The following is a 22,212-nucleotide window of genomic DNA, read 5'->3' as shown; positions in this document are numbered from 1 at the left end:
TAAATAAACCTTTTATCATTTTCCCGTCTTATTTGTATATTAATGTTCATACTCATTTTAATACATCCATAAACATGTATTTAATTATGTTATCTATATTAATAAAATTTAAACAAAATATTATTTTTATGAATAGAACCATATCTATAAGTTTTCATTGCATATCAAATCAGTTTTATTAACACTTTGATGAAAAAACTATTAATGTATTAGAATGATATAATTATTTTAAAGATAAATATATTTTTGTCTTTAAACTATATTATATTGTGATTTTTATTTCGTTTTTATATCCTCTGTAAATGTGGTGCTACTTCCCTCTATCCTCTGTAAATTTATCTTTTGTGTTTCTTCTTCTCCAGTTACTCTACTACGCCTTGCTCCTCATATATACCTCAAGTATTTCATCTTAGGAAGAACTAAAAAAAATTATGTAAGGATAGTCATACCTCTAACTCCACCTAAAAAGAGAGTGGATTTTTCCCCTTGTCCTAGTTGTATTTACCCAAGAAGCAAAGAATCTTCATGTCCCTCCTCAACGCAAACTAGATCAAATACCTAAACTCGGTTTTAAATTTTACAAAAGTCATAAGATTGAAAAGATTGTTTTACTAGCATATGGACGATCAACAATTATCTCTTGTCACATCCTAAAGGGAAGAAAAAATCATCCATATCTATAAACCCAATTGCTCATTCAAATAATAGGTTTGTAAATGAGAAACATGACTTATGTAAAAATAATGGTAAGTAGCTTTGTCAGAGTGGCGCAGGTTAACACGTTCAATAAACCAAGAGCGAGTGAATTGGTTTGTTATCACAAATCATTCTTTTAATAATGTTTTTTTAAATATAAATTCCTTAATACCAAATTAAACAAATAAAAGAGTAAGGAAGAGAGAAAATTGCACAGGTAATTTTTATACTGGTTCAAATCACAGAGATCTTACGTCCAATTGTTAATCTCAGCCGAGAATTAACGCTTCACTAACACAAACTAACAAATTCTTACAATCACAAAGAAAATAAAACAATTTAAGGTTAGAACACCTCTCTTGTTACCCCAAGAGATTAAACTCACTTCTCCCATAACCTACAAGGGATTAACACCTCCTTCGAATGTTTCACGAAGGATGACTACCTCTTTTGAATCTTCACAAAGGATGAACACCTCCTTTGAATCTTCACAAAGGATGAACACCTCCTTTGAATCTTCACAAAGGATGACAGACTTTCAACTCAGCAACAACAACAACACTCAATCGCACTCCTAGTGAAAGTTCTCGCTCTATATGTCAACACGCCAAGTTCTTAAAACCAAAGCACAAGGGTTCTGTAAATCCTAAAACATTTATCACCGCACATTGTAGATAAGAATTTTGAAATACACTTATTTCGTATGTTGTATTTTAGAATGAGAGTCTCAATCATTTATAGAGATCTCACTGAATGATACATCCAAAAATCCATTGTTAACTAATTAATGTGTAATAATCAATTATCCACTTATGGTAATTGATTATGCATTTAATGAATGCACAACGGTAAAAAACTTGTTTAAAAATTATCATAATTTCTTGTGATAATAAATTATCTTGAGTATAAGATGAGGTTTTCTGATTTAAAACGAATTTTAATGCAACCTAAGGAAAACCTTAATGCAACCTAAGGAAAACAATACTTAAGGGCACTTGTGCTAATTTTGTTGGATGCTAGAGTGCGTTGAACCAGTTGTCCAACAATGTCACTCCTTTATACTCACATATCCTTGAAATCAACAATGAGTAAGGAAGAAGGTAGGCAAAAAACCTCTTTGCTTTAAGCATTGTGTCAACTATTAGAATGGACCAATCAATATATAGTGACATGATTCAGTGGTCCATGTATGATTAAGAGGTTTGCCTCAGAGCACTGTGTGTGATTTGACGCCCTAGGACATATGATCCAGACAATTAGATAATGGATGAGTCGCTCATCCATTTTGAGCCCACCAACCAAGAATTGCATGTTTATTAATTGTTGAGGATTCTTTAAAAAAGACCTAAATGCTAACACCCTATTGAATCCTTCAAGCCTTATTTGTACATTTATTGCATCTTTTTGAACAAGAAGATGTGCAACATTGGTCCATATATCATTGTCAAGAATGATATCAATACCAATTACTTTGGTGAATGTTACCCTATTTTTGTATTTGAAGTTGTAGTAAAAGGTTAGAATGAGATCATGGTAATAAGAACCTTGTAGTTCCACAAGGTATTTGAGCCCTTGGTCTACCAGTAATTTGCAAATTGAAACCCAATAGTGTTGAACCAAGCTGTGCCGATGAACTTGAGAGCTATCAATTTTTTGTCTTTCCAAAAAGGGATAAATTCTTGTCTTCTTTCTAGGTCAAAAACTCATCCTTTAATGCTTGTAAGCCTAATTTCATCTTTAGAAGCTGATTAGTCACTTCTTCTTGTTGATTTTTTTTTTTTTTTACGGAAGATTCAATCATGGTAATGAGGTTTTTTGAAACTAAATGTAGGTGGAGAAGAGTATAGATTTTAAGAACTCAAAAATTTTGGAGATGGGGAGAAGAGATTAGGGTTTAAAGATGGAGAACTCAGAATAAGAGAGATTTTGATATAATAATCAATTTTTAAGTTCCTATTTGTAATCCCAGGTGCTCAGTGGTCAGATTCTCCATCATAATTGCAAAACTAGCCATTCCAACGACTAGTTTTTGAAATCATAATGTTATGAAACTTGCAATAATCGACGATCATTTGAGATTAATTGATCAATGTTTCTTCATTTAGGTTTCATAACTTATGATAATCAATTGTGACTCAAGATAATCGATTATTTCAAAGCCAAATTCAACTATGAAACCTATTAAAAATAATGGATTTTTCACATTGTCCAAGTTCTGTTTACCTAAGAAGCAAAGAATCCTTAGGTCCCTTCCTAGCAAAACATAGATCAAATGTTAAAATTTGTATACCTAAACTCAATTTTAAATTTCACAACACAAGTTATGAGATTAAAAAGGCGCTTTACTAGCACTTAGAGGATAAACAACAGTGGCACCAATAAAGCCTTTTTTTAAGGACATTATCTCATGTCACACCTTAAAGGGAAGAAAAATATCATCCTTACCTATAAAACCAATTGCTTATTCCTATTGCTCATTCAAATTATAGGTTTGTACATGGAGGAACATGGCTTATATACAAACAATTGTAAGTAGTTCAATAATTAACACAACATGTTACATTGTAATTGAAGGCTCTTAAAGTTGTGGGTTGTGTTCCACTCAAGAAGGTTCTGAAGAATAGGGCAAGCAACATCGATCCTTTCTAGAATTTTCAATCATGCATACATGACTCTGCAATCTAGCGTATGGCATTCACTGCATGGTTCTTTTGATTATCCACGTGTTCATAAACTTGAGTGCTTGAATTTCACTCAATCTAGAGAATCGTTGGAAGAATGATTATGGAAGAGAAGGAAGAAGAATCAAAAGGGATAAAATTATTTTCCATTTGTTAAAACATAGTTATTTATAATATATTAAAAAGGTTTTTTTATTATGGTAAAAGAAAGGAAAGTATAATTGAATCATGAAAGAGAATACAAAAGTATCATGTTTTTAACACACTACACACACGCCCTGTAACACCTCTAACGGAATGCCACTTATAAATATTAAAATATGTACATGGTGTTGTGAAATGTGTATGGTTTTGGTGGTGTGGTGGTGAGAGCAAGTGTTTGTTATTTCCTTGGAATTTTTTCGAGCGATTGATTTCGTATTGGTATATGATAAAGTGTTGGGTCTCTACGGAGATAGAGATTCGAGTGTTACCCTTTCTCGTGCGCGAGGAATGAAAGGGTTGGATGCCTCGCTCAATGATTTTGGCTCGTTTGAGTATAGTTCTCGGTAGGTGCGCCTAACCGAATTTTTTACTCCTAATTCCTTGAGAAGTCGGGGAGATAGGTCTGAAGTTGCGATGGAAGACGGCTCAAGTCGTCCTGTTTTGGTAAACAGGTACGACAAAATTCAAGGAAACAACATAAGCTTGTATGTATTCCCTGAGTTATGAGTTCAATATTGGGATGTATCGTATTGTAACGAGTGTTTTAGTCAGAGTTATGATTTGAGTATATAGAGATAATGTGATGAAATGACTGGTATAGTCTGTGTTTTTTCATATTTTATTATTTACAAGTGGCATTCCGTTAAGGGTGTTACACGCTCAATGTAAAGGCAGGAGAAATGAAAAAAGGAAAATGGGCCTAAAGACTATAAAGCCAAATATAACCCCTCAAGATGGGAGGAAAATGTTGTCAACTATCATCTTAGAAATGATGGATAAAAATGAATGTTGTTTTTAGGTGTAGGGGTCTTACCGATTTTGAGGTTGGAGATGGTTGAAGAGCACTATAGTAGACCAGAAGGACGTGTAGGAAGCCGATCAAGTACTGTAGCAAATCGAGTAGGATGTGTAGGAGACTAATCGAGCACTCTAATAGACCGAGCAAGACGTACAAAAGACTAACCAAGCATTATAGCAGACCAGACAGGAAGTGCAGGAGACTTACCGAACACTATAGCATATCAAATGGGATACTGAGGAGACTGGCCAAGATATTAGGAAGCTTGGCTACATTTTGTTCTGCTTATCCAGAACATGTAAGAGGGTACATGCAGCAGGCACTCTGATGCTTAAGTCAGTAGGTGACCGTTTGGATGGTTAAAGATGCATATTGTGTGTCTGATCTAAAGTACTTAAGTCCTTTATATAATAGTTGATATGGGTTTTTACCTTTTATTGGCCTAATAACGACTCAATCATACCTTAATCTTCATTAAGGAGTTAAATTGTCATGGATGACCATTGGGAGATCGACCATGGACAAACGACCTAATGGTCGAGTTATTGAACAAGTCAGTTGGCCAAGCTCTTGTGGAACTCATCCATGTGGCTTTAGAAGTTGGGCTTGTGGCCGAGTCGTTCGGTGCACATGTCTTGGCAGAGATTTGGTGAAGACATCGGCGAGTTGATGATTTCTTCTAATGTGAAAAAGTTTGATAGCAATTTTGTCTAGTTGTTCACGAACATAATAGAGATTAATTTCCAAGTGTTTTGTTCATTTGTGATGTGTTGGATTGGATGCAATATTGATTATAACCTTTTTGTCACAGTATATTGCAACAAAAGGTATGTAAATATGTGAAAGTCAGTAAGTAAATTTCTAAGCTAAGTGATTTCATTGGTAACAAATGCAAGGGATTTATACTCAGTTTCTGTGAAAGATTTGTTAATGGTGAGTTGTTTCCTTTGCTTTCCATGAAACCAAAGAAATCCCAAAAAATATATGTAAAAAACCAGTAATAGATTCCTAGTGTCAAGACATGAACCCCAATCAACATCCACATATGTATGTAAAGAGCAATCATAATTGGATTTAAATAACAGACATTGACCAACAATGTGTTTTTAAGTACCTCTAAGAAGAAAATATACAACATTTAGATACTCATAACAAGGTTACAAATTGACTTAGTTTATGAATTATATAACAAATATTAGGTCTAAATATAGTTAAATATAAATGTTTATAAATACTTAGGTCAGGTAAATAATCACTTGAATTACAATGAAGCTTATTATTAGGAATCACGGGAAAGAAATATGGTTTACAACCCAACATGTCATAATCATAATCTAAAATAAGAGATAATTATTATATAAAGTGCTATACCTATGTAATGTTTTTTGTTGTACTTATTTAATTAATGTATGAAGAGACTCATCTAATGTGTATTGTAAGATTCATTTAAGCAAAATAAAGAGACTTATCTGATATTTATTAGTAGACTAATCTAATTGTGTGTGGAAAGACTTATCTAATGTATATTGCTAGAGTCATCCATTAAATATATGAATGCCTCGTATAATGTGTATTACTAGACTCGTTTAAACAATACATCGAAAATCTCGTATAATGTTTTTTGCTTTGCTCATCTAATCACTATATTTTCAAACTTATCAAGAATAATTTTTATTATACTCGTCTAATCAATGTATGTAATGACTTGTCTAATATTTTTTGTTATGTTAATCTAATTATTGAATGAACAATATTGTGTAATTTGCTTTTGTTGTATTCTTCTAATTAGTGTATGGAAATACTTGTTTGATGTGTATTGCTAGACTCGTATAATTAATATATCAATAAACTCACATAATATGTATTGCTAGAATTGTTTAATCACTATACAAATACACTTGTATAATGTGTATTGCTAGACTTGTCTAATAAGTGTATATTCATATTCGTGTAATGTGTATTATAAGACTCGTCTAATTAGTGAGTGAATAAACTCATCTAATTTGTGTATAAATAATTTTTTCTAATATATATTGCTAGACTTGTCTAATTAGTGTGTGTGTGTGTGAACGGGCAGGCAAGCATGCGTGTGGGTGCGGGTGAGTGTGTGTGTGGACATATGTGTAGATGTGTATGTAGGTAGGTGGGTGTGTGCGTGTGTGTTTTACTAAAATTAAGTAACTAATTCTTATTCTTAAAATAACTTTTAATTCAACATTGAAAATAGGTTGAATTTATATTTTACAAGTTATTGTTATAAAACAATTTTTCAAATTTTTAAAATGTTTGTAAAATTACAATATACAATATGGTTTGCTTTTTCATTATTTAACCTATCATTCTAGATGTATTATCATATAAGTTTATAAGATAACTCACATAATCTCGATTAATTAATTTAGAGTTTGAGATTATTTTAATTATGACCATAATAATTAATAATTATTTAAGTAAAAAAAAATCCAATTATCATAATTAATATGCTCATAAAGTGAAGACGATAATAATTCGACTTACTTTAACTAAAAAGACAATTAAAAGAAAATAAGGAATACTATAAAAAAAATAATTAAATATATTTTTAGTCATTATACTAATACAAAATTGAAATTGGTCTTTGTCTCCAACTTTGACACGTATTTTAAAAACTAATATCATAATGTAGAATATTATTTAGTTTTTGGATTGTTCAACCTCTTCAATGAAATACATTGTTGAAAAGTTTGTAAAATAGTTTATCACTTACCTAGTTTGGAGTTTAAGATCATTTCAACTATGATAATAATGACAAGTAATTACATAATTAAAACAAATTATCCAATTATCATAATTAGTATACTAATGGAGTGGAGCAATAACAATTGAACTTACTTTAAAAGGACAAAAAAAATACTACAAAAAATATTATTAAAAAATATGTTTGTAGTCTCTATCACAAAATTGGATTTGGTCATTATCTCAAATTTGATACAAACTTTAAAAATTGATATTATTATTTGCAATATGATTTAATTTTTTTATCATTCAACTTCTTGGATAAAATACATCATTGATAGTTTTGTATGATAACTCACGTAATTTCAGTTACCTAGTTTGGATTTTGAGATCATTTCAAGTATGACAATAATGATTAATAATTATTTAATTAAGGCAAAATAATCCAATGATCATAATTAGTGTGGTAATGAAGTATGTGTAATAATAATTGGATGTACTTGGGATTCAAAAAATCAATTCAACTATGACAATAATGATTAGTAATTATTTAATTAAGGCAAAATCATCCAATAATCATAAATAGTATGCTAATGAAGTAGGTGTAATAACAATTAAACTTACTTAGGATTCAAAAAATATAAAAGAACATAAAGAAATATAAAAAAATATGATTAAATATGTTTTTAATGTTTATACTGACAAAATTAAAATTGGTATTTTTTTGGAAACTTTGATATAAACTTTAAAAATCAATATTATAATTTACAGTATGATTCAACTTTTTTATCATTCAACTTCTTGGACCAGATACATTGTCGTATAAGTTTGTTAAATAACTCAAATAATATTGATTATGTAGTTTGAAGTTTGAAATTATTTCAACTATGACAATAATAATTAATAATTACTTAATTAAGACAAAATTATCTAATGATCATAGTTATATGCTAATGAAGTGAGGGCAATAATTTGGACTAAAAAAAGAGACATAAGGAATAATATAAAAAATAAGATTAAATTTGTTTTTAATCTTTATATTAATGCAAAATTAAAATTGATTTTTGTCCCATTCATACAAATTTTAAAAGTCAATGGATATACCTAATGACATTATTTTTTTATCTTAAAAGATCGTTTTAAGTTAACATTTAAGTTTAAATATGTTAAATTATATAAATAATTCAAATGTCATTCTAGAACACCATTTAATATAAAAAAAAATTATGTAATTAGATTAAAATGATTATATATATTTAGTTTTTAAATTTATATCAAAGTTTGGAACAAAGACCATTTTCAATTTTGTGTTAATACAAGATTAAAAACATATTTTTTTTTAAGAAAAAACTATATTCATTGGATTAAAATGACTATTTTTATTTATTTTTTAAAGTATAAAATTAATGAATTTCAAATTTTGCATTTATATTTAAAAATTAAAAACTATTAAACCTCAATAAGAAAAGGAAGGAAATAAGACATGTCTCATATATGTGAGTGAAGTTGACTTTATATATTAGCATTTATGATTTATGAAAGAGTTATACCTAGTTTGAGTGTCAAAATCTCTAGGTAGTTGTTGAAAAGACTCTACCAAATATGATATAAGAACATAATAATAAATAAGGCAAGTGATTATAGGATCTTAAAAATAATAATTAAATTTTTATTATCATACTAAGAAGAGAAAAACGAAAGTAAGAATTCAAAATCATAACACATGCCTTTGCAAAAACAAAAATATATTTATTTATGGCAATGTTAAAATTAAACAAAATTCATGAAAATAAAAATCCAGTTAACAAAGTAATTCATTCGCCTCTTTATTGAATATCTTGTTATTTTCATCTCTCAAAATTTAATTGAATATAATTATACCTTCTATAAAAACTAATAATTTTACTTAAATATCACAACTTCAGAAATATAAGGTGAATATGTCTTGAATAATATTTTTTTAATATAAAAATTGTTTTTAATATTTTCAGAAACTTAATTTTGGTACAAGTACTTCTAAATTGGAAAAGTCATCTTCTAAATTAAAAAAAACAACAACATAAAGTTAATATTGTTTTTATATTTATATTTAATATTTAAGTATAATAATAGGTTTCCCACAAGTAATTATAATATTATTGTGTAATCATAAAATTATATTATTTTTAAGGACGTGAAACAAGATAAATGTATAAAATAAAAATCATTTTATATATTAAGAAAAAATAAAATAACAAAATATAAGTAAAAACATTAAATTTATAAATTAAATTAAAGTTTTAATTAAGCTTTTTTAATAAAAAAAATTGCTTATAAGAATAAACAATTTGCTTAATAAAAAATTGAAAAAGGAAATTCTTTTACCAGAAGAAAGTATTTTATGAAGGGCACTGAGACGTGATACTTGTTTTTGTTGGGGCCTCACAGGTTGTGTGAATCTCATTGGATGCTTTTATTTTTTTCTAGCAAGTGTCGTCGTGTCAACAGTGTCAATGACGTGTCAATATTTCATGCGAAAAGAGAACGCTTGAATAGGATGTTTACACGTCAGCTGATGTAAAATATAATTTAAACATATTAAAAAAACAGTTAAACATTTCTTAAAAATTAATATTTAATTTTATTCTTTAAAATTAAACTTATTTCTTATATTTAATACTATGTGAAATTAACTACTTATTTATGGGTTAAATCAAAAGTCAAACCATTATTTCGAGCAATGTCTCAAGCAATTTCCACAATTATTTTTATTTTAACAAAAAATTGTCAAATTATAAAATATTTTTAGTTAAAAATAATTATAAAAATAAATATTTATACAAATTTTATTATTAAATGATTTTTTTAACTTAAATAATAATTTAAAAATATGTTAAGCTGTTAATCAAGTTTTTGAACTGTTGAATGTTCCTCGGGAACTTATCAAAAGAGATACCATTACCAAAAGAGATACCAAGTTATTAATACAACTTTCATTATATTCTAAAATTATGATGAGGTTGAAGATGAAGAAGAGTAAATAATTTCTTTTAGGCCTTATTCACTTAAGTAGATTTGAGAGAGAAAATTTGAAGGTAATTTTTTGTTGTTGTTTATTTGAATAGATTTAGCGTTAAGTAAGAGTAGATTTGGAAGCAAAATTTGTAAGAATTAGTATAGGATATAATTTATGTCACAGATTAAAAAAATTTGCCTCCAAATTATCTTTCACTTATATTAAAATCTATTCAAATAAACAATAACAAAATTTATCATCAAATTCTCTCAATTACTCTTCCCCAAATCCACAACAAGGTATTAATGTGTAACGATTCTACGACTGAACTTGGAATCAATTTCTTATATCCAATTATACTATGCTTTAAAGTAATTATAGATAAAGTTATCAATTTTCTTTTTCAACTTTTAATTTTTTTATATTGTAACCGTTATAGCATTAATATCATTTTTTTTTTTCAATTTTTGATTTCTTTAACTATACAATCTTTATTTTTCACATATTTTTTCTTCTTTCATTTTTCTATTTCTTTTCCCTTTGTCAAAGACTTAGCAAATATAAATTTTATTGATTTGAAATTCGTTAAAAAATATTTTAAGATATATTTTTTAATTTAAAAAAAATATAACAATTGAAAAAAATATCTTAAAAAATATTTTAAGATGTGTTAATTATTTTTTAATTTTACTATTTCAAATCATTTTTACTAAATTAAATATATTATTTATAAATATTATTTTATATCACTGTTATTATTAATGACAATTTAATCATATTTATTTTTATTTATTAAAACAATTTTTTTAATTTATCATATAAGTCAATTTTTTCACAGATATTTTTTTCAAATTCACTTTCAACCATCTTTAAATCTTTAAAAAAAATAACAAATACTTTACTTTTTAAATCTTTTCAAATTCATTTGTTCTTTTTCAAATCTATCTATTCTTACAAGTAAATACAACCTTAATATTAATTTTAATCGAAAATTAATTATAAACTAAAACATATTTATTTTTTTCCTCATCACTAATTCTCTCGACACAAATTTAAAAGTAATAAAAAGAATAATAGAATAAAAAAAATAGAATGATCAATTATAAAGAAATATACATGCTAGTAACATCTTTATTTGTAATAAAGCGACACAACTAAAAAAATATAAAATAAAATTTAATGCATGCTAGTCTTTTCGAAAAATGTAGATTTAATTATTATTTTGTCTTTCTAATTTTAATTAATTTGATGTTTATGAATTTAATATTGAATTTAAACTACTTATGTGAAAAAAAAATTATTATTGAGTCACTATTTAATTTTCAATGTGTTATGATGTGATAAATTTAATATATACTTGTAGGACATTAATTATAATATGTTTGCAAATTGAGTACTTCAATATAAGACATTGAATAAATAATAACATAAATTAAACAATAAAATAATTTATAAAAGTTAACATTCAACTTAAAATAAATTAGTTACTTAGGAAATAACTAAAATTTCAAACATTAGTAGGTAAATTTGTAAGTTCCGACCATTACAAAAACATCACACTCATTATTACAAAAATAAAAGGCATCACTGTTTTTATTGACCTAATTTTTCAAAGCCAACCAAAAATAAATAACACTAAAAAAATTTCCAATCACTAACAAACCAAAAAAGCTCTCACACGTGGGAACTTCAGTTAAGTGGCTCACATTAAATATAATTAAATTAAATTAAAAATTCAGTTCTCTCTCTCTCTTGGCTCCTTCTGCAAACACTACATTCACAGTTAGCATATTCCCACCAAAACCACAACCACAACTACTAAGCCTTCACTTTCTCGCTCCATAACCTAATTCAAGAAAAAAGAGTCACGAGTTCCGTCATGGATGCAGCTTCGCAGCTTGTCTACTGCGGAATCGATCCGTTTCATCGAAGCTCTCCATCGCCGCGCCGTCGCAACAGCCTCCTCCATCTCCGTCGCCGTTCCGGCCGCGTCTTTGCTGTCTCTGCCGAGCCAAAACCGGCGCGGCAAAAAATTGTAGATGGAGCGAATTCGAGCAGAACAGTCAACGGAGTCTCCACGGTAACCTCTCTCGGATTCTGAATATGTCGAATCGGGTTTCATAACACGGAATTAGTTCAAAATTCAAACGAGTTATTGCTTAATTAACTTAAGATAATTAGTTTGCCTTGTTTTCTTGCGTTGTTGCTTGCAATGGTGATAGAGAATTGGAGATGTTTCGAAGGAGATTAAGAGAGTGAGGGCTCAAATGGAAGAGGACGAACAGTTAGCGACACTCATGAGAGGTCTTCGAGGCCAGAATTTGAGGGACTCTCTCTTCGCTGAGGATGATGTTGAGCTTCGTCTTGTTGAGGTGGTGAATCGAAATTATTTCTGAAGAAATTATCTGAATTTTTTTTTTCTTATCATAGTATCTGTTAATTTCATGAGATGCTCTTGTTCCATATGTGTTTTGTTTATAAGGCTAATCTGTGTATGATCAATTATAAAAAAAATTAAATAAAATTGTAAGGTTCATAAAATGTTATACTTAAATCAATAAAAACTTTTGAAAAAAGTTATGAGTTTAATGTATTTAAAGTTTTACACTGCATAAACCACATTTTACCCTAAAAGAAATTATATGAAAAACTTTCACATTTAAAATTTTCTAACTTATTGTTATTAAACTCAACAAAGTTAACATGCATGTTGAATTGTGATTGGACAAATGTAAGAACTTAGTCTCTCTCATTTTGTCATGCATGTATAATATTCACCAAAGTTTAAAAATATTTTCAATGTAAAGAAATATGTTCAATTATATATATATATATATATATATATATATATATATATATATATATTAATTTTATATGTGTAATGAACGTGGTATATTTTTAGTTGGTTACCTTATGACTAAAATCAACAAATTTTTACAATATTTAGAAATGGACATATATTTTTTTTGGATAAGAATTTAAATAAAAGGAAAGTTTCTTAATAAATAAACCTTTTTTTATTTGCATGAAAAGTGACAAGCTATATATAATTGATGTTTTATGATTTCTATCAACTCACTCCTTTCTTTTATTATTAATTTTTTCTATAACTAGTAAAGCTGAATAGCTATTGCTTTGTATTATTTTCTTTCAGAAGTAAATCTGTCTGTACTTCATTTTGGAAAACAAATTTTGGTAACATGTAACATTCCCCTAGAGAAAAGACATTTTTAGTGAAAATTATTACTATTATAATTTCAGGTGGTTGTTAATTTTCAATGGGAAAGTACCTAGATGAGGAATATAACAAACATTGGTACTTTGTAAATGCTGTAGGTGGAGGAGAGTAGTGAATTTTTGCCTTTGGTGTATGAACCTGCCAGCATTTCTGCGTATTGGGGAAAACGACCACGGGCTGTTGCAACTCGCATTGTGCAATTGTTATCTGTTGCTGGAGGTTTTCTTTCACGTATTGCCTTGGATGTGATTAACAAGAAGGTTAAGGAGGTAATTCTCCAATGTTCCTATGGTCTAAAATAGATTAGCTGCATTCTTAAGCTGATGGTTTCTGTGGATGATAAATCTCCAATGTCCCTATGAACTAAAATAGTTTACCTGCATTCTTAAGCTGATGGTTTCTGTAGCTGTAATTTTCTTCCCTCTGCTTACTGCATTCTGATTCTTGTGTTTTCTTAGTTACTCTGCTTCGCAGAATAAGTTAAAAAAAATCGTGATATAGATTTTTAGAGTTTTTATGAACTGTGGAATCTACATCTTTTTGCTTCTAAGGAAAACATTAAAATAGTTGATGTTTTTCTCTCCTGAAGAATTTATGTATTTATAAATTTTTTAAGCGAATTTTATTAATTAAAATACTTTCTTATATAAAAAAAATACAAAATAGTCCTAAATAAAACGCACTGGTGAAAATACAAACTAGACAATGAACATAACATAATAACTAACTACCCTTATAGCTATCTGAATTACCCACTAACATAAATATATATATAAGAAGTTTTCTAGTTTTCGAAAAGGTGATAATTTTAATAGAAGGTTTCTTGTCATTATACAATATACAGTATACAATAAACATAACGTAACAAGTTAAACATTAAAGGCCTTTTTTTTCCCTCCTAGCTGGAGTTTACTACAAGGCTGAAACTGAAACAATGAGATAATGTCTCAATATAAATCGTGTCTAATGACTTTGTTTACTGTAAATATATAAATTAACTGTATTACTATATTTTATATAAATATGTAAGTAATACTGTACATTTTTGTTTTATATCCAAATAATGAATAAATAGGCAGTATTGAAGAGCTTATGGCTTTAGCTTTGTGTTATGTAGGGGTTGATATTTAAGCTTTTAATGGTTCCTTATCTTTTGTAGTCATTGTTCAAAATGCGATTTTCAAGGTTACATTTTGGATACACTTTTTTTGTCTTTTTTGCATAACCAGAATGAAGTTGCTCGAGCCATTGAGCTACGTGAAATTGTGACATCTTTGGGTCCAGCGTACATTAAACTTGGGCAAGCATTGAGCATTCGACCTGATATTCTTTCACCTGTAGCAATGACAGAGCTGCAGAAGCTTTGTGATAAAGTAAGCTTGTTGTTGTTTTTCTCTTCAAGACATGTTATTGTTTCTATTTTAAAATACATATCTAAGTCTCATACTTTGTTATTGGGACAATACCTAGTAAGAGAATTTTTTTCTTTTAACAATTTGATTTGTTAGACAACTTTGATTTATTTCTGCAGTCAATTTGAGGACTGTAAAAGCAAATTTCGTATTCTTCATTTAAGAAAAAATGTAACAAGTTAGACTGGTATCATTTTGAAAATTTTAGTTCTAATTTTTTAAATAACTTACAATATTTCTTCTGTTAGCTTATTTAATTATTTAGAATCAAGATCCCTTTAAACAAGAATCGCATATAAGCATTCACACAGGCTCATCTTGATTTCTGATATTGCAAGTGTTATTCTTCTTGCTGAGATTGCCTTTTTTTGATGGGGGTGTGGGGGGACACCATAAAATATGAAGGTTCCTTCATTTGCTGATGATGTGGCTATGGCTCTAATTGAGGAGGAACTTGGTCAGCCATGGCAAAACATCTATTCTGAGCTATCATCTTCTCCCATTGCTGCTGGTAGCTCTCCAGACAACCAGTTAGATATATTACTTTCTTAGTAGAAAAGTACAGTCTCTCAGAGCTGGTTCTCTATGTTGATTAATCAACAGGTATTTATCTTTCTTTGAAATCTATGCAGCATCTCTTGGACAAGTATATAAGGGTCGCCTAAAGGAAAATGGGGATTTGGTTGCTGTTAAAGTGCAAAGGCCTTTTGTTCTCGAGACAGTTACAATTGATTTATTCATTATCAGGAACCTTGGTTTGGCTCTTCGAAAGTTTCCTCAGGCAAGTAAAATTCTTGAGAGCAGAGACTTAAATTCGGATCCAAATGTATTTCTTAAAGATGACACTTGGTAGTAACTTAGAGATACTAAATTAATTAATCATATAAATGTCGTTTTCTCAACCAAACCTCCTTTTACCTAATATTTTTCAGGTCTCTATTGACGTGGTTGGGTTGGTTGATGAGTGGGCTGCTCGATTTTTTGAGGAATTGGACTATGTGAATGAAGGTGAAAATGGGAACCGTTTTGCTGAAATGATGAGGAAAGACCTACCGCAGGCAAGTCTGTTAATTTTTCATTTTTCATTTTTTACCACTTTTAAATTTTAATCATGTATAAATCATACATTTTCTTTTACTCAACTTCAATATATATGGTGAATCAGATGATGGTAGTCGTAAGTGATCCAACCATTCTCTTTTCTAGGCCTGTGCTTCACAGCAAACATCTTAATTCACTAACTAGATCATCTTCCTTATAATAACCTGCTGCTGTACAAAGGAAATTTCATTTAATTATCTGACATCCCCAACTAACTCATACTTGAGCTCAGAAAGGGAAAATAAGGATATGTTATTTAGATGGATGACCATTAATTTGATTTAGTGACTGAATAGAAAAAGCCTTTCTAACCTTCTAAAATTTTTAGTAAGTTTCTTACACCAGAGAAAACTAGAAGTCAGCTGTCTCTCACTATGGGACCTAAGAGCACATGGATTATAGCCAATATCTAAACTTCCAAATTTAGTAAAACGAGACTGTCTGAACATAATACATATATCTTGTTCTCAAATCTTTTGCTTTTGCTTTTCATTGTTCAAGACAAATGATAACGATATCAGGTGTCTGGAATGAGTGATAGGGACAATAGTTATTTCTTTTTCATTTTTCTCCTCAAAATTTTTGGCTGTTTATAGATGTATATGTAGCTACTCGAATGTATAGTGGAGTACTGATTTGTGGGTTTGTACTTTACAGAAAGTAGAAACACCTATATAACTTCATTCACATTGTATGAGTACTCTAAATGAACTAATGCTTTATTTCATGGAAGAAAAATTAAAAAGAAACAAGGCTGAGTTTTTATCAGGATGGAATTATATTACTTTAAGCCAACGCTCATCAGTATCAGCAAATAGTGTAAGTGGTCATGGAGAATTTTCTTGTATCTTCTGACAGTTTTAGTTTCAGGTTGTCATACCAAGAACCTATCATAAATATACATCAAGAAGGGTTCTTACCACAGAATGGATTGATGGAGAGAAGCTTTCACAGAGCACAGAAAGTGATGTTGGAGAGCTAGTTAATGTTGGAGTCATCTGCTATCTGAAACAGGTAATTTTGGTACTTTTTCTGGTATTATGCATTAGAATCACTCAGCTTTCAGCTGACATTTCTCTATGCAGTCATTGTATATCATTCATCTTATATATTTGATTATTTATCCTTATTCAGTAGCCCGTTATGTAACCCACGATGACATTCCCAAACTTAGGTCCATGTGCATATTGCATTGACTATGGCTATTGCAATTTACAAGTGTGCAAGCAGTCTTATATTCCAAGAAAATATTGTTATATATTAATAAATAAATTCTGGCTTAGCTATTCTATATTTTGTATTAATATATTTTCATTTTATTTCAGCTTCTTGATACTGGATTTTTTCATGCTGATCCACATCCGGGAAATTTGATCCGCACTCCTGATGGAAAGCTTGCCATACTTGACTTTGGTAATTTTTTATTGTTGTAATTAGTACTGAATTATTTTATATTTGTAGATTAATTTTTTTATTTGTGATTAGGGAGAGGTAGATGCCACTTCTTCGTTTAATGCTAGGTCCGCTGTTAAGTCGGGTAATAATTGTTATTTAATGAAGTATTATAAGAAAGAAACTATATATTTAATATATAATCATGAAGAGGATATTTTCATAGCACCATTTATCATCATGGTTTTTTCAATTTTGCATTTTTAATTTGGAAATGAAATATCCACTTTTTTTTGGCTGGAAAAGGAATATCCATTCCTGATCATACGACGAATTTGAAAAGTATATAGTTACTGGTTAAAGATTAATTAGATAAGATTCAGAAAATTATTTTAAAAAACTATTTTAGAAAATTGTTTCTTTCAGTAATTTATGAAATATTTTCAATATTAAATTGAATGAATGAGTTGTAACTTTATCTTCTTACGAATCTTTGTAATTCTATACAAAGAAAGTATTTAAGAAAGAATAATTATATTTAATTTATTATTTTTGGTGAACTATATATTTAATGTATGGGATAAGTTAAAAACAATCTTCAATACTTTCTATATTTAGCAACTAAGGATTATTGGGAAAGGTATTGTTGGAGATTTTAGGATTGTTCAATTTAAAGATGGGAATAGAGAGAATTTTTTTTTCCCATACACTCTAAATATAAAACAAGTGCTTCCATTACCTAATGATGCAATTTAACTCTTGTTGTGGTTCACCAAGAACAATTTGTCTATTGAAAATTAAATGTGAATTTATAAGAGTATAGAAGCAAACAGGAATTGGAAGCATGCCAATTTTTTTAGGACGTTGTTTATCGCCTATCTTTAAAAAAAAATAGAAAAGTGTGGTGCTTTATTTGTAACTGTGCCTGGATATTGTTCTTCACAGTGGTTCTAATGACATGAATGAAAAACTATATTGCTTAGTTTAGTTTTGTTCCAAGATCCTAGTTATCATGACAAATGATGGAAGTTTTATGTTTCACCCAGGGCTTGTGACAAAACTGACAGATGATCAAAAGTATGGCATGATTGAAGCAATTGCTCATCTTATTCATCGGGATTATCCAGCCATAGTAAAAGACTTTGTTAAACTTGGATTCATTCCAGATGGTGTCAATTTGGAGCCTATCTTGCCTGTCCTTGCCAAGGTTTTTGATCAGGCATTAGAAGGTGGAGGGGCTAAAAACATCAATTTTCAGGAGCTGGCTTCAGATTTAGCTCAAATTACCTTTGATTATCCTTTCAGGATACCCCCATACTTTGCGCTTATAATTAGAGCTATTGGTGTTCTGGAAGGGATAGCTTTAGTAGGAAATTCTGATTTTGCCATCGTTGATGAGGCCTATCCGTATATTGCTCAGGTATAATATCCTGAGGAATTTTTAGTTATCTGTCTCATTCTTTAGATATTGGCTTATATTCTTTCCCAATGGGTACATGCTCATGTTAATTTTCTGCATAATTGATCACTGTGTATTTACTTGAGATTTGGAGTCTTGATGCATAAGATTCTCCATTGGTTTTTATTTCCAAGAACGGAATCATGAACTGTGCTAAAGGGAAAGTCAGCGAGATTTTATTGGGCTATATTGGTTAGATCATATCATTCAATGGAAAAAGGAATGAAGCCAACAGCATGTGGATTGAATGAAAAAAATTTGTCCTGCGCCTGGAAATAATGGGCTAACATTGTTTCAATTTGAGGTGTTCCTAGTTTGGAGGAGGCACATGAAGTAGGAATATCAATTTTTAACAGAATACATAGGAAGAACAACAACCTCTGTTCAGTGTTATTAATTAGAATAAACACTTCATCAAAATTTTCTCCAATCATAATTCTTGACTAGTTTTTAATTGTTTTCACTTGACACAAAAGAATGAATCTCCTCGTCCAGTTTATTGCTTTGAACATGGAACCGCTATGATTTTGCATCCCCACACACTGCAAACTGACTGGTGTTATTTTAGTACATTCTTTTGATTATTCTGAGTAATCTGAATTGATATTAATAATTTTCTCTTATAGAGGCTCCTCACTGATGAATCTCCTCGGCTAAGGGATGCTCTACGTTACACTATATATGGGAAATCTGGAGTTTTTGATGCTGAAAGATTTATTGATGTCATGCAAGCCTTTGAAAATTTTATTACAGCTGCCAAAAGTGGTGGTGGAGAGGATATGAATGGGAATATGGCTGAGCTTGGGATTCTTACTACCAGCCAGTCAGAATATTTGTTGCCAGGAATCCAATCTGTTATTCCTCAACCACAGCAGCCAGTGCAAACAAGGGCAGCTTTAGCGTTTCTGTTGTCTGACAGGGGGAATTTTTTCCGAGAATTTCTTTTGGATGAGGTACTCTCTTGAGGCCCTGAAGAAACATTTGTTTGTTGTCATTAGAATATATGGAAATAGAAAAAATATTTTATCACATATTTGATTGTCCTCTTCGAATAGTTACCATATCTAATTATCCTATCATGATTTCTTTCTTTAAAATAGGGTCGTGATTAGTATAAACAACTGTTAGCAGTTTTATGAATGTACAAGTACATTGTCACATTTTAATAACAATTTTTTGTTACTCTGTATTTCACTTCTTTTCCTCGTTCTATATCTAAAAACACCTTTTTCAACTGATAGTTATCAATGTTTTTAAATATAGTTTCATATCTTGCTTACTTTGGATCTTTCTATTTGCAAAGGAATTTTGTTATTTACTCTTTCCGGAAGAAATATTTATTTTCACCTTCTTGTCCTTTGCTCTTTGATTTGTTGTTTGTTTGTTGTACCCTACAAGTAGTATAAAACTAAAATCTGTAGAAGTTTCTAAATTCAGACTTTCAATGTTTATCTACTTACATGTGAGAAATAGATGTACTATTTGTTGAAATAATTCGTGACATTCAATTCGCTCAATGTTCTATGCTATGCATATTTTCTTTTGAATTAAACCCAGGAACATTGATGAAGTTTTCTGTTTTCCCCTTCATTTTGGGCTGTGTCTTTAAGGATATTTTATTTGCATGTCTTCTTTGTTAATAGTTTTCTTTATCATAATACCAAAAGAAATCTTTTATACATAATATGATTTGTGTTTCAGTAGTTATTGGGTCAATAGTGACATTTCTTAAATTGATGGAGAATATTTCAATTACAATTCATAACATGTGTTCCATATTATGTTTCAAATCATGTCTTGTATCTGGTTACTGAAGGGAATTGATACTTCAATTCATAAGATGTATTATTGAAAGCTTAACTTGAAAAAAAAAATGAAGGTATTGGTATAATGCATACTTAGTAGTAGTACTTATAACCATATCAATTTAAAATTTCTTGACTAGTCTGGTGATAATTGTAGCCCTAGTAGCTGCTTAATTTGCAATTAGAAAAAGCTAGCCACCAAAAACAGGAAAAAAAAAATGAAAATAAATGAAACAACAGAACTTGGGGAACCTCTTGGCAGCATAAAGACACGAGATCAAGATGAGCTAGAACTTTGCATATCCAATTATTGTTGTGTTTAGCCGAACTTCTTATGGTCTTCTAGTATGGAACACATTTTATCACAAGTATTGACATGATCGTTCAGATTTGATGTCAGCACAAAGAATTGACTGCATTCATTATGATTTTCAATTGGGGAACCTCTATAATATTGTATAGGGATGGGAGTATTAATAGATAGTTGCATCATTGCATGCACCTACATGGACATAGTTATTATTCTAAAAAAGAAAACACTAGAATACATGAAATATGTAAATATTTCAAGATATTTAATTGGATTATGTGAATTTTATGCTTGCTTAGTTAATTCTATTACATTTGTGGTTGTGGTAAACATAGTTTTGTAGTATGTAATGTGTTACCACTGTCATAAATCATAACAAAATAATGGTGTGCGAGAAACTAGTCTGTTGAAGTTACTGAAATTTAAATGACTTCTAATGCCTCCCTTCTGAGCATTTATGGAGTTTATGGCTTCCAAATATTTGACTGACTTTATTGCTGGTGGAAGCAGATTGTTAAGGGCATTGATGCAGTAACAAGGGAACAACTGGTGAGAACAATGTCCATACTAGGAATTCAGAATGCAACCCCTGTTTTCAGTATGGTACCTACCGTGGGACCCTTTAAGCCGGCGGCTCTAATACCCAGCATAACTGAAGAGGATGAAGTTATATTGAACAATGTGCAGATGGTGGTGGAATTCTTGACTGCAGGAAGTTCCCTATCAAGAACATCTGATCAGGTAATGAAGAATTCCCCCCTAAAATCATAATGCAAGCACACACTTTTGAACAAACTTGAAATTTATTAAAAATTACAAAATTTGGCTGGTCTCATTTTATTTATTGAATCTCTTCAATCGTTATAGTTCCCTATCAATTTTAACCAATAAAAAAACTCTAAATGCAGTTCAAGATAGTTATTTATTTATTTGTCGTTTTGTTTGTGGTGTCTTAGGGATTGAATATTCCTCAAATTATTCAAGAGCTTCTCCCAGTGCTGCCGGGCATCTCTGTTAAAGTGCTTCCTGATGTTTTAAGCAGATTATCGTCTCGGGTTTTAGCACGATTAATACGTGATACATTTTTGTAAGATAATTCTGTATACCTTAGTGCCTTAGGCCACACAATTGTGTATAATTTTAAAAAATGAAACCTCAGTTCAAATATATATAACCAATATTTTATCTATTTTCATGCTACTAACTAAAAGAATTCTTAACCAAATGTCAAGTGAAGTATGCTGGTTATCAAAAGAAGATTTTTTTTTTTTTTAATTATTAGGAGGAAGGTAATTATTGAGAAGAAATGTGTGTTCCCAAGATATATTTTTTTCGCAATAATGATTTTTTCTTTATTATATTTATAATACTTGGTTTTATTAAGTCTTTGTGAAAAAAAAAGGGA

The 22,212-nt window shown here is 29.6% G+C and overlaps 1 protein-coding gene across 1 annotated transcript; it reads left to right on the top strand.

Moving 5' to 3' along the window:
* Window positions 1-11,840: 11,840 nt before the first annotated feature.
* LOC106772276 (uncharacterized protein sll0005) lies at window positions 11,841-21,996 on the top strand. The gene is made up of 13 exons (XM_014658568.2): window positions 11,841-12,170; window positions 12,313-12,462; window positions 13,427-13,597; window positions 14,558-14,701; window positions 15,146-15,251; window positions 15,373-15,521; window positions 15,673-15,798; window positions 16,712-16,855; window positions 17,167-17,254; window positions 18,280-18,653; window positions 19,319-19,645; window positions 21,318-21,548; window positions 21,764-21,996. The coding sequence occupies exons 1-13, from the start codon at window positions 11,970-11,972 to the stop codon at window positions 21,896-21,898; spliced, it is 2,346 nt and encodes a 781-aa protein (XP_014514054.1). The 5' UTR covers window positions 11,841-11,969; the 3' UTR covers window positions 21,899-21,996.
* The last annotated feature ends 216 nt before the right edge of the window (window positions 21,997-22,212 follow it).

Source organism: Vigna radiata, chromosome 8, assembly GCF_000741045.1.
Source record: "Vigna radiata var. radiata cultivar VC1973A chromosome 8, Vradiata_ver6, whole genome shotgun sequence".
Taxonomy (NCBI): Eukaryota; Viridiplantae; Streptophyta; class Magnoliopsida; order Fabales; family Fabaceae; genus Vigna; species Vigna radiata.
This window is presented reverse-complemented; position numbering and strand designations above follow the sequence as displayed.

Excerpts from the sequence above, each read along its gene's own strand:
- LOC106772276 (XM_014658568.2), top strand. The coding sequence starts at position 11,970 with ATGGATGCAGCTTCGCAGCTTGTCTACTGCGGAATCGATCCGTTTCAT. Across the intron at positions 15,252-15,372 it reads ATCTTCTCCCATTGCTGCTG|CATCTCTTGGACAAGTATAT; the intron begins GTAGCTCTCCAG and ends AAATCTATGCAG. Across the intron at positions 18,654-19,318 it reads CCTATCCGTATATTGCTCAG|AGGCTCCTCACTGATGAATC; the intron begins GTATAATATCCT and ends TTTCTCTTATAG.